The sequence below is a fragment of the Mycteria americana genome, chromosome 5 (genome assembly GCF_035582795.1).
Source record: "Mycteria americana isolate JAX WOST 10 ecotype Jacksonville Zoo and Gardens chromosome 5, USCA_MyAme_1.0, whole genome shotgun sequence".
Taxonomy (NCBI): domain Eukaryota; kingdom Metazoa; phylum Chordata; class Aves; order Ciconiiformes; family Ciconiidae; genus Mycteria; species Mycteria americana.
The window spans coordinates 68335129-68348893 of NC_134369.1; the positions used below are offsets into that span (position 1 = coordinate 68335129).

At 43.5% G+C, this 13765-nt stretch overlaps 1 protein-coding gene across 1 annotated transcript; it reads left to right on the forward strand.

Annotated features, from left to right (window-relative positions):
* The first annotated feature begins 2659 nt into the window (after window positions 1–2659).
* Window positions 2660–13104, forward strand: LOC142409811 (potassium channel, subfamily K, member 16-like). Its single transcript, XM_075501571.1, has 5 exons — window positions 2660–3010; window positions 5019–5139; window positions 7204–7370; window positions 8974–9142; window positions 12746–13104. Exons 1-5 carry the CDS (start codon window positions 2660–2662, stop codon window positions 13102–13104), a joined length of 1167 nt encoding a protein of 388 aa, XP_075357686.1.
* The last annotated feature ends 661 nt before the right edge of the window (window positions 13105–13765 follow it).

Sequence of the window (13765 nt, forward strand, 5' to 3'; positions counted from 1 at the left end):
TCAGCCCTCGGACGAGGATGTTGTACCTACAGCAGCTCCCAGCACTTAGGAAGTGCTCAGTTTTCATGACTGGGGTGAGTGGCGTCAGGCTAGCCCAGTGTCCAGACACCTGGGGTGGGAAAGAGTCAATGACAGTGCTTTGGCTCAACCCAGATCCCCCTTCTCTCAGTGATTCTCACTCAGTAGCTACAAGTGGAAGACCTCCAGCAGCCTCCACCAAGAGCGTGTTTTAAAGCTTTTAATCTATGCAAAATAAGGAGAGGAGCACAGTCACAGCTAATGGACATTATTCTTACCTTTATGAGGAATGGCTTCAAGTAGAGCACTCCACTGAGTGAATATGGGTTCCCCCTTCCTTTCTTCCCCAAAGCAACTTATTTGTGAAGATCCCAGTAGTGAACAGATACTGTGCTTTCTCTCCCTCTTTCCCTGTGCAAGTGTTAACCCAAGTATGAACAAGATGCTGTGTGATGGGACACTCCTCTCATGTCAGAACAATCTGTAGTGGTTATTAAAGATTCGCAGGCAGATAGGAAGAAACAGACTGAGAAAAGATGATGTATATTCCTTGTTCCAGAACTAGAGGAAAACAAAGGTCACCAATCTTCTGAATGCTTCCTTGCAGTCAAGGGCTTCTGGAGATGCATGCACAAATAGCAAACCTGCTATCTTGGAGATGGGGCTAGAAGGAAACCCAGCTTAGTATATATACACTTCAGAGGAGACAGCATGAGAAAGGTGAGGTTTCCTGGCACCTTACCCACCCTGATCAAACCACTGCAACTGAAGTCAATATCAAAATTCTCACTACCTTCCATGAGTTTCGTGTTTTTAACATCCATTTTCCCCTGAGATGTACTGAGGAAAGAATCCACCTGTATTATCTTCATGTCTGCTGTGCAGACGAGGAAATGCTGCATTTATACATGAAAAGGGATTTCTCTTGTCTCACAGGGCTGGGAGTCTGAGAGACAAAAAAGGGTGAAGCCATAGGTGCCATTATTTGTATAGAAATAGTTTAAATCTGAGGGAGAAACACACCTTCGACACCCCGTAGCTTCAAAAGAAGTGAAAGGAAACATGACACATCCTGTTTCTACAAACCCTTTTCCAGTAACGCTAAAGAAAATCTTTAAACTTTTAAGGGTTTGCAAAGCTACTTACCTTCATTCATAGTTTTCCTGTTTTCCTCTGAAGTCAAACAGATTTATGTGTGAAAGGACAACCTGCACTTGACAGAGTGAAGCCATCTGCCACTTCTTGTTTACACCAGTTCTGCAAAGCTAATCCCAGAGTCTCTGCCTTTTCTTATATTTTCAAACTCAATAAAAACACAAAGGCTTAAACACTAGAATAGGTGGCACATTTTAAATGCTTCTTCAAAGGCTGATTTGCTTCAGTGTTTTCTCATAATTAAAGTAGGGCATCTGCTCAAATAACAAAGACATTGTGCACAAAGAAAATGAAAATGCTGGAAAATGTAAGGTCAAGCAAGTTAATTCGAGTGTTAAGACTGTCCATGGTACAGCCAAGCTCAGATCTGTCTGGTATCTGTTCCAAAGTCAATATCTTCATTCAAGGACTTTGCTCTCCCACCCTACAAATTCTTCTCAATGGCAGCCAAATTCTCATTGAAGCTGATGGGAACAAGCTCTGACACTTACATAAGTGAGTTCCCAATTCATGGGAACCATCCTTCTGAAATCAGTAGAGGCTACATTACTGTAGGTAACATAGAATCATAGAATCATTTAGGTTGGAAAAGACCTTTACAATCATCAAGTCCAACTGTTAACCTAACACTCGAGTTGCACCAGGGGAGGTTTAGATTGGATATTAGGAAAAATTTCTTCACTGAAAGGGTTGTCAAGCATTGGAACAGGCTGCCCAGGGAAGTGGTGGAGTCACCATCCCTGGATGTATTTAAAAGATGCGTAGATGTGGCACTTAGGGACATGGTTTAGTGGTGGGCTCGGCAGTGTTAGGTTAACAGTTGGACTCGATGATCGTAAAGGTCTTTTCCAACCTAAATGATTCCATGATTCTATGAATCTATGAATCTGATGGCATAACCATTTTTTTATCCATCTAATTGTGCACCCAGTGACACTGTAATGTCCTCTCTTGGATACACTGCATAAGAAATGTTTGCAGAAGGACCTGTCCAGGTCTGGCACATATGCCATTTGCCTCTATGTCCAAGGTTTTGCTGCGAGCTGTTGAGGCCGTGCAGGGCTGCATGACCCTGCCCTGCGCTGCAAGCGGGCAAGTGAAGCCCAGGAGGGCAGCCCAGGTGCATTTCCCTGAAGCTGCCCCTGAACACAGGGTAAGAAGGGGCTTCTGGAGTCATCGGGGCTTGCCCTGGAGTCCAGTTCTCAGAGTTAGCAGGAGGCAGAGGAGGGAAAATAATGTTTTTCTAAGCAAGCTTCCCTGTGGGCCCTTTGCAGGCTATCCTCACCTGTCCCCAGAGCCTCTTGAGCAGGAGATGGCCACCTGCCAGCTCCTCACATCCTGACCCACTTTTCCTGAGAACTCAGCAAGGCAGAGTTTCACAGACAAGAGGAAATCCCTAAACAGCATGCAGCCCAGAGAGTGGAAAGGGTTTTTTTGGGGGGGGTTGGGTTTGTTGTTTGTTTTTTTTTTCCCAGCTTCCCCATGAATGTATTTGGTAGCTTGCTGTCCCTGTCAGAGCAGGATCACAGCAGAAACCGGAGCTGGGAGGGCTCTTCCTACGTGGGGGAGGCTTCCCAGGAGCACAAGGGATTTACTAATTGCGACCTTTCACTCCCTGCCCTTGCTGTGTCCCACCAAAGCCATGTGCAGTGGCAAGCTGCAGACAGGTTTGCTGGTGGCCGGCTACTTCGTCTACCTGCTGGTGGGTGCAGCCGTGTTCCAGGCTCTGGAGAGGACCGCTGAGAAGCAGGAGAAAATAGCAGCTGCCCGGATGAAGGAGGCTTTTCTGCAGAACTTCACCCACCTCACGGTGACAGAGATGGAGCAGTTTATGAAGGTAAGTGCCAGCCCTGCGGAAGCCCTTTCTCCCTCCTATTTCCCTATCAGATGTTGTTTCCTACTCAGCCTTGCTACACAGGTAACTTTCACTGCGTTCCTACTGATGTCATCATTTGGATGATTTTAGAAAACCCCAAGCCCTTCTCTGGTCTGAGCAGACAGGTCACACTGATGGTAAATACAGCTTGTTTAGCTTGACAAAACCATGTGTGTTAGCTATTAACAGTCCCCATGCCGTGATGTCCTGATTCTTTGGGGTCTTGCCTCCTGTTGATTTGGCTTTCGGTGGGGCTGTGCTTATCTACAATGGGTGGCATGGCAGGAAAAATGAGGCTGGCTGAAATGAATGGGCGGGGTTGCCACTTACAACAGTGTCACAGATAGCACAAAGGAACAATATGGCAAGGTCTGAACTAATCTGTTGGGTGAAAAAAAGAAGCCCAAATCACGACAAGGAGAGTGGCATAGTCAGGGTTTACTTTCTGAAGATGATGCAGAAGTGAAACAGGTAGCCTGGCCCAGGGAAAGGTGTTTCTGGTCATGGCACACGAAGCTGAGAACGAGTACAGTTGTCTCTTCATCTTTGGTATTTCCTAGCTGTTTCTGCTACAATGCAGAAGAAAATGGGGAGTGCAAATATCCTTGCTGTAAGCATTTCCGCATGAGAAACTAATGGAGCTCTTAATGGGCCAGTTCACAGGATAAGGAAAGGAGGGGAAGAACTGGTATTTCTAATAACGCAACCAGTGATCCAGCCCCCAGTTCACATATGCATGCACCTTCTTCACCTTTGATTTTTTTTTTGTGAGTAGGAGAGGAAAACCAAAAAGAGGAACTTTTCAAGACAATGAAATCTTTGTGCAAGGGCTGTGGAATGATTTCTGTTAGCCTTGAATTTCTGGGACCCCAGCAAAAAAGATAGTGAGGGAGGAAATGGGGGGAAGACTTTTCTGGTGCAGTTTATTCCAGCTTGTGTCTTGCCTCTGGCAGGGCTCAGCCCTGGATTTTACCTAGTCTGTTTCTGTACAAACCAGCCTGCCTTCCAGACGTCCGGTCCAATGCTCTCTGTTTGCTAAAGGCAGGGACAGCTGGATACTGTTTGTTTTTTTAAAATTATTATTTTTTTAACTTAAAAAAAAATTAACAGAACTTAGAATTAAAACCAAGGAAGAAGGGAAGAGTCTGAAAATGCATAACATGATAGATGATAGGGCTGGAGGCTCTTGGGAGAAACATCTAGTCAAACCCCCTGTGGCAGGGCAGTCTCAACTCAACCCAAACCATCTCTGACAGATGTTCATCTAACCTCATCTCAAAGGCCACATTGTAAGTATTGTGCATGTGTGTTCAAACATGCAGTTTGGAGAAGAGTTTATATGTCAGGCTGAATTCTGATTGTGGTTGCACCAAGAGTAATGCTTTGCAAATCAATGGACTTTCTCTGAACTTAAATCTGTGACACTAATCAGAATACAGCCTTAAAATGAAATTCTCTGTCTATGTCGTGTACCCTGCTATAACTCACTGATGTCCTCCTGGGAGGGATCAGAGTCACTGCTCAGTGCGCCTGCATACAAGTGGATGATTAGGTCCTGGATCCACCACTGCCGTCTCAAAGGCAAACTCAAAACCAGCAACCAGCCACCCCATCACTTAAGCCAGTGTGCTGTCTTGTTCTGCCACGTCCTAGTCATCTTTAGGATCATTTTTTCCAAAGTACTTAGCCTAAAAGCATCAAGGTCCTTGACCATGCTAAAAGAAACAAGTTCTCCTAACACTCACTAGAGCAGTCAGCATAAACAGAGCAAATGACCAACACTCAAAAACACTGCCTGGCTGCTACCCACCCTTGGAGGTAAAGGTGTGAATAGTGTCAGAGTATTGCTGAGGACAGGTGAATGGTATTCACAGGAAAGGAGCAGTAGTTGGCTAAATCTGAAGTGTTCTTGCAGCAAGAGCTTGGGAAAAGCAGCCATGTTGATACCAAACTTTGGTTTCCCTCCCAGAACCTGACTGAAGCCATTCAGAATGGAGTATACCCTGTTGGAAATGAATCACAGATTGAAGACAGCAACTGGGATTTCAGTAACTCCTTCTTCTTTGCAGGCACAGTTGTCTCTACAATAGGTAGGTCTAATGCTTTCCATGTGAGTGTGTTTGTGTGTGTGTGATGTTTATTATGTCTGATTATCAGGACCTGAATGGATAATACTTTCAAGGATAAAAGCTCCAGCTCTTCATTGTCATGGATGGTAAGCAGCAACGACTTGGTCCTGAGACCTCACCACTGCATAGCTCTTCGTGCATTATTTTGGCTTGTGAAATACCAGTGGCTTTTCATATTCTTTCCCACTTGTTTCTTCTTTTCGAGCCATCTGTTAAAATGTTCGCTCTGCTGCCATTTGTGAGTGGGAGATAAACTTCACTTTCCTAGTCCTTATTCTAGGGTCAAATAGGCTTTAAATCCGAGAGTGCTGTAAAACATAAAAGAATGGTAGGAAAGAAGTGAATTCTGTTGGGATATGGACACTGCCTTGATAGCCTGTGCTGAGCTGTTAGTGCACATATTGAATTAGTAATATGCCAGGAGGAAAAGAATGGGAAGGGGGCAAGGCAAATGCTGAGACTTTTACACTGCTGCTTCAAGCTATTCTGACCTTTTCAGGGGCTGCCTGCCCCTGCCTGCCTCTCTCTTTCCCTCAAATATGCATCCTAAAAAGTGTAGGCCTGCCAAATTTAAACATAAAATCCACACTGTTGGCTCCTGCTTCACACTCTCACGCAGTGAAAGTCAAATCTATGTTTTTGCAGAGTGAAGCTGAGGCCTCACTCCCACTACACCCTAGGCACAGCTGCTCCACTGATCTGTGAGTGTAACATGTCACAAGGGCCCCAGTGGTGTCCCAGCATCATGGCAGGTGTGTAGGTGTTGCACGAGCCCATGTGGAGACCTCCTGCTGTAGAAGAAAGAAAGGCTTTTGACCCATCACATCAATGACAAATGTTCCATGGTTATAACGTCACATATCGATAAAGCTTCCCTAGTTTTTCAGCACCCTGCTACTAGCCAATCCATTCCTTGCCACCACCTGTACTATTGTATTTTTTCATTACAGCATTTCTCTGCCAAACAAATCAGTTGCTTCCCGTCAAATTTGTTTCCCTAGTGAGGCAGACAGGATGCCCCAGGAAAAGTGCAACTTTGCCTGTTTCTCTGCACCTTTGCCTCAGAGATCTGTTGTGAAAGTACATCAGGTACTTCCACTCATCTTCACCAGGTTTTGTCATGAAAATGGAATATTTCTGCAACAGGGAGCACAAGACAGCTCAAGCATTTGGGGGCCTACTAGCCAATAAATCAGTTGTTTTATTTGTCTTTCCCCCCAAAGAAAACATTGCATTTTCCAAGTAATGGATGCCCTGAGATGAACTGTGCTCAGGAAAGTGCCTTTTCTCAGGGTCACTGATAGAGTAAGGACACACACAAAATACAGGACTCTTGCACTCAGCGATGTACCTCATGGGGTCTAAGAGGAACAAAGTCTCCAGTCCATTAAAGGACATGTTTGGAGTTCTGCAGCCGTTGTTCCACTACTTAGATAAATCCTCTTTTAGTAGGACTTTAAGACAAATATCTCTCTGACATGAATAAATCAGCCACCAGTAAGGTCTGGACTAATTAGCATCGTCTATTCTAACACACACTGTACTGCCTCCAGGACTGAAGCCAGTATCTGGACGTGCCAACTTACTGGCATTTAGTCAGGAAGGTCACTAACACACAGGCAGATCAACAAGAAGCTAGAGATGGCTATATGTGATTCTGACATGGCAAACAGCCTGGGACTCCAGCATTGATGTCTTCCAGGTCCACAGACATCTGCTTTCTGTCTTTCCATGTATTTGTCACAGGACAGAGCACGTTTTCCATAACTGCTTTTAGATTGTGCTTTCATTCCCACTAAGGCTGGGTTGGGAGCACACAGTGCTTTCTGCATCCCCCAAAACATGTACAGTGAATCACTTCATCTGCTTACTGCCTTTTTCAGAGAAAAAAGAGTGCATGTGACCTGAGAACTGCTAGCCACATCTTTTGGGGTCAAAGGCAGGCCAGGTTGGGGTAGGTGTGAATGTGACTGTGAGCTGCTCCATTTCTCTGGAATATCTCCTCTGACCCATGTTTTTTCATAGGCTATGGCACGCTACGTCCTAAAACTGCTGGGGGCCAGATCTTCTGTGTCTTTTTTGCTCTGTTTGGAATCCCTCTGAATATAGTTTTTCTGCACCGTGTGGGTAAGATGCTCTCACTGCTGTGTAAAAAGCTGGGGAAATTCCTGTACGAGAAAGGAATGAGAAAGGTAATTTGCTTTACTTACTCAGTCACAGTTATATGCTAATTTCTAGTTTTTTTCTCAAGATATATGCTGGCATTATCCTCTATTATATTTGTTCTCATGCTGTGTTAGACATTGTGCTAGGAGAGGGAAAGAGACATTCTTCACTTGCAGAGCTAAACAGACAAGGCAACCACAGAGGAGATATTCAGAGAAAGCGATGGATTTTGTCTACCCATCTAAATGGCAGACATCCAGCCCCCTTCAGCAATCAACAGAGAGAGTGGGCACCTCATCCCACTTCTCTAGACACTTATCTCAGGAACTAACACTCTAGGGAAGTACCTGTCTCCCTTTATAACCAGTACAGAGAGAGATGATTAAGCATTTCATCTTGAGGCAGCAAAAAGGAGGTGAGCTGTAAAAAGAAGGTGAACTGTAAAAAGCTGTAAAAAGCAGGTGAGCTGTAAGGGTTTCAATGGATATTGACTCAACGCCTAGTGTGTCACCCCTCCTTATTCATTATGCAGTCCTTTAATCCCTCTCCTCCCTTGACTTTGACAGAAAGGAAGCATCAGGCTGAAGTTGTCCATTTGAGCCCAGTTGCTGAAAGGTGAAGAGGCACCTGCAAAGGGCTAGAGACGGGATGTGTCTTGCCTGGTTATGCCCCAAGTTATTTGCAGCTCCTCCCCTTCTCTCACCACTACTGAGGAAGTGAGAATAGCTTTTCTGTGTCTCCTACTGTAATTCTCTTTCAGACAAGGTATGAATGCTACAGACAACCCTGTTTAAATTGCTAAATTTCTCCCCATGTCTGGCAAACTTAAATAGAACATAAGGCTTGATCAGATATAGACTCAAGCACATGCACAATGCATGAGGGCATGAAAAATTATCCAACAGTTGCCATTAATTTCCAGACAATCTGGACTTATAAAATTCTATACATAAACTATATGTGCATCTGACTGATAAATCTTAATATATAACATAGTCTTTTTCTCCAGTCAAGGCTTCTTCATGACTGCTGGGAAATAGGATGGTTCAAAAGCCACTGTCCAGGCACTTCTTCATCAGGAGCTCATTTGTTAAAGGTCTTGTAGTAAGGTATCCACTGGGTAGGAGCCAAGTTGTGGCACTGATGCAATGAGAAATAAAGCCAACAATCAAGCCTCTTGGAGACAGTACTGTCAGAAATGGTGTAAATATTTTTTTAAAAGTCATTTTCCCAGGCAAATTTGAATGCTCTTTAGGTGCCACACCTGAATACCTGAAAACTAAAAGTGAAGTTGTCTGATGAAAAGTGGAAACAGTCTGACTCTAGTAAAAGTTATTGGATAGGAATTCCTCCTATCCTCATGGTCATTGGAGGTTGATACAATCAAATAAAAGACTACATCTCCCAGGGCTACTGTGGACATGCAACACCCATAACACATGGCTTCCCCCTGCTTGAGAGCAAGGCTAGGGTACTTTTAGAGGAAGAGCACTCAATACAAATCCTTCAGTTCCTGTGGTCCTAGTAGGTATTCCTAGATAGCCACCCATTTTGAATAGCCACCATTATATATGGCCTGCCAGTGTGTCAAATCATGATCATAATTAAATTGGTTTCTTTCTTTTTCAGAAGAAGATCAAATTTCTGACCCTTTTGTTCTTCCTGGCAATGGGGATCCTAGTTTTTCTGTGCTTGCCATCACTCTTCTTCCAGATAACAGAGGGCTGGTCCTACAGTGAAGGAATTTACTTTGCATTTATCACCCTGAGCACCATTGGCTTTGGAGATTATGTAGTAGGTAAGGTTGATTTCAGAGAGGAGACACCACAAAGCGCCAGGGTTATGGCTGTCATTACCATGGGTTGACTGCACAGGCCACCAATGTACTGTAGAGACAAATCTTCAGTCTGAGTCTTTGACTAGTCTTAGCCTTGTACAGTTCTGGGGGAAATACTCATTTCTCTGTGATTGCATGTGCTGACAAAAGCACAGAATTGTCTAAATATAATGAAATGTGGTGCTTTGGGGTGCAAAGAAGCCAAATATTTTGGGGAGGGAAGGGGAAGTGTAGGGGGAGAATTCAAGGAGCCTAGGAATTTGCATATACCAAAAGGGAACAGTTTGCGACAGTCATACAAAATAAGGCATGTATCCCTGCTTTAGCCATCTAAGACTTATGTTTCAAAGTGTAGATTAAAGAAATAAGTGGTCATGTTTCAGAAGACATGATTTTGCACAACAGACTGAGAGGTGGAAATCCCAGTCATGGGAAAATGGGGAAATCTACTCAGTCTATGAGAAGTGGGGCTTAAAAATATATATCACTGCGGAAGTGGCCTTCTTTAGTCTCCTGTGCATCCCTGGAGGCTCTCTGTCTTCACAAGCCAGAGCTTAGGACTTCCCCTGAAGAAAAGCTGTTTAAATTACACTCCAGCATGCTGGACTGCTTCTCAAAACACTTCCGTGGATCTGCTGACCAAAATACACTCTCCATGGAATAAGCTTCCAGAGGAACTCCAAAATGATCACCAGGAGCCAAATCAGTGTCCACAGAAGAAGCAATCAAACACCTGGACTCCACAGAGCATCAAAGATTTCTCTACAACAACCTGTCCTGCCAGCATCTTGCCAGCCTGAACTTCTCTTCAGTTGGGTTATGAGAAGGAAGCTCTGAAGCTAATACTTGAGCACCAATGCTGTCCCTACACAGAATCTGGAAGCCTCACGTCCCTTTCCAATGGACAGACATCCACCACACAACAAACCCTAGGCTCTTAAGTCTTGCAGAAGTGCAAGAGGGGCCTTGGAGACTGGCTGGCAGCCTTGCTGTGTGTTTTAAAGATTTCTGACATCAGGCTGAGGACTTTGGCAGAGGGAGCTCACAAGCTTTTCCAGACACTGTCTGATGTTCCCTGCTGACCTTAATTTCTCTGAGTCTGCTAAAGAGGCTGGGTAGTGCTTTGACAATCCAGTTGACACCTTGCTTGTTTGCATGAGTTTAGTGATCATAATGATCTTGCAGCCTAGCTGATGGTTAATTCATGCAGTGGCAATGAGTTGATTAGGCCACATTTCGCCAAGTGATCCCAGCCAGCTAACTGCTCCCTGTTGCTACAAAACACAGGAAACCAGTGTCCTCTGAAATTCCCCTTTTCACATAATCCAGAGAAAGATTCCTTGTCTCCAACAGTGGTTAGGCAGTATTGACATGAGCACGACACAGAACTCAGGCATCAGGAAGGAATCTGTATCACACAACAGCGGCCTCTTCGCTCACTGTTTTCTCCAGCCGGGGCCAATCTTTGTCACTGCAGTGGAGGACAATAGGGCACAGGCATTTCTTTCTCAACCATCTGTAGGACTGATAACCCTGGCCTGTGTGATACTGAGCACCTCAAACTTCAGTGACATGGAATACAGGAAGGTGGAGAATGGCTGGTGCTGTGCAAAAAGTGGACATCAAACTGGTGCGTTCTCTTGCCTTGTCCAAATTACAGGTGTGTTTTACAATAATGACAGCAAGTCACAGCCTGAAAACCACTACCTCCATAGCGCTTTCCTCCTCTGCAGCCATCTTATTTTACAAATACAGTTTAAAAGTAACTATTACATAGGCCTCCTGGCTCTGTAATTTCATCTTCATTAGGATGACTTAACTGGAGCTGAAATATTTTTTCCTGCAGTATTTATCTCAATTGGCCTTAAACAATGGTGATAAAATGATGATAAGTTTAATGCCTCACACCTTCACAATGAAACAAGCAGAATCAATGACTGCTCTGAGGATTATGTATTTAGAATTGATTACAGATGACAAATGGATTTGTGCTGGCCAAGTGGAACACAACAGGTTTGAGTTTATTTGCATTTTAGTAATTCAAAACGGGTTTGTAGCTGTTGTACTTCAAGCATGAGATAAAGCCTGTGGTGGTAAGAAGACATCCTAGTAAGATGGCAGAGTCTGGATTTAACTGTTTGTAATACATGTACACATAGGTGATACTTCTAGGGTGAAACTCCCCTTGGGATGTAAACCAAATTTATGCCCTGCTGAAGTCCTGTTTTGAGTTAACATTACAGAGATATTACTAGTTGCTTTCCTAACCCAACATCATGAACTTCAGATAAAAGCACGAAAGGAGATGCTTTGTAGCAAGGCTGGCATCCCCTCTGCCAACTCAACCCCAGCAGAAGAAAAAGAAACAGCTGTTGGATATCTATTCATGAGGACAAACCAGCCTAGTCCTGCCCCATTTCCAGAGCTCTTGCGTGACGAAGTATAAAAATCCTGCACATTGATCTATGCAGTACAGAGCACTGCAGGACTTGAAAAGAGTTGCCAGCATCCTGACTCCTTCTGGGCAGCTTCGCAATGGAAAATGATCCACCAGGTTTGTGGTGATCTCCCTGTCCACGCACATTGCTGTGTTATCTGCTATGTGGAGTCACCCTTGACAGTGACTTACAGCACTCATAAGCAGTATCACCAAGTTTTCCTGCAGATGCCAGGGCCATACCAGCTGTATCATGATGATAATGTTGTGTGGGACTAAGTGCAGTAGGAGCAAATGCTCTCTGTATGTTGGTGGTGGATTGCTGACGTCTGAAGAAACAAACGAAATGACCCATGCAGAAAAGCGGGTGTGCAATACTGGCTGATGCTAAGAGGTTTGGACTGCATGAAATAAGCTTCAGTCCACTGCTTTCCAACACAGAAAGCGTTCTGTGAACAACACAGAAAGCGTTCTGACACATGTGTTCTTTGCATGTGTCAGTGAGTTCTCATCAGTCACCTAGTTTTTTAATGGAAGAAGCTCCTGAAGCCATTCAAAAGTAAACAAGGAATTGCAACTACTCTCTTTGTATGATCAGTGGTACCTATAATTTAAAGCAAATATTTATTAGGTTATAATCACGCTTTATAGGAATACACAGAATTACAATAACCTAGGTAGTAATAGTTGTGTGGTTATAGTGGCCCACTGTGTTCTGCTTTTTGTGCTTTGGGAATTTGGAAATATTTTCAAGATAATACAATACAATTTTACACTACTTGCCACATCATTGCATTTACCTGTAGATGCAGAGGTTGAATTGGGACTGGTATGCTGTAAGGGGAAAAAAATATCCTGCTCTGCTGCTAATTCACCTCAATCGCAGTATATCTTTTTGACAGGCTAGCATGTTTGTGCTAGCATATACCAGTTTATTGCAACAAGAAGAGACTTGCCCAGCCTTAACCTAATGCTGGGAAGGTGAGAGACTCCACTACAATGAAAAAGTCACCTGAAAGTACTCAACGTAAAATACATTGATTAATTCATTAGGCTGGCCCACTTTACTCAGGCAAAGCAATTTTAACTTGTTAATTTTCTTCTTCTTTCTCTCCCCTTATCTGCAGGTAAACAGCCTGACAGGAATTACTTTTCCTACTACCGAACTCTGGTGGCCATTTGGATTCTTTTTGGCCTTGCCTGGATTGCTCTTCTATTTAATTTGTTGACAATGGTACTAGAAGATACTGAGAAAATAATTGTCAAGGATCTCCATCAAATTGGAAAGGTGAGTAAGGACAATGAAGCAAGCCAACAAAGAAGATGCTGGCCTGCTCAATTTATTCCAGAAGAAGAACTACTACCACCACGTGCTGGAGGGCATGCACAGAAAATGGTGTCATTAACAGCAGGTTCTGAACATACAGAAAATGAAAAAAATGTTTTTCCTTATAGCAAAACTATTGCCATAACATATGAGAACTGAATTCTTCATTGGAGAGTTGCTAGCGGATTATTCTAAAGAAATTCCCATTGAAATAAAATTTCTCCTACCTTTTGCTGAGATACAACCTTTCAGAACTCAAGACTTACAGTTACACAAAGCCAGAATATTAATGGTAAGAAATTTGCTCCTCAATTTGCAGCTAGGTTGTGCTAACAACCTGAGAAGTGCACTTGTTTTGCAAGGCGTTTTTAAGGTGCTTCCACAAAAATGCAGAGGAGGGACATGGTAGAGCTTGCTGGTTCTATTTGGATTTTGCTGTATGCAAGAAATCATGTCTCTTCCAGGAACTGACATGCACAAGCTTTTCTGAGACATTGCATAGCACCTTTGGAAGAAGAAATAAGGGTATATAACTTAACAGATGCCTGATTTGAGCCATCATATTGGATAAGCTATTATGATCTGAAAGACATGTTTAAATGACAAGACCTGGGCTCAGTTCAGAGACACTAGAAGCATCTAATGGACAGGGTTAGAAAAAGGTCAGCATGTTAGACATGATTAGTTCTACCTCTTCCTGGTTTATACTAAGATGAATAAAGGCAATTTCACCTTTTATCCCTGTGGCTTTGAAAAACCTTTCTGATGGTGTTTATAAAGAACATATAAACCCATGTCTGTAATTCAAATTTTATAACAA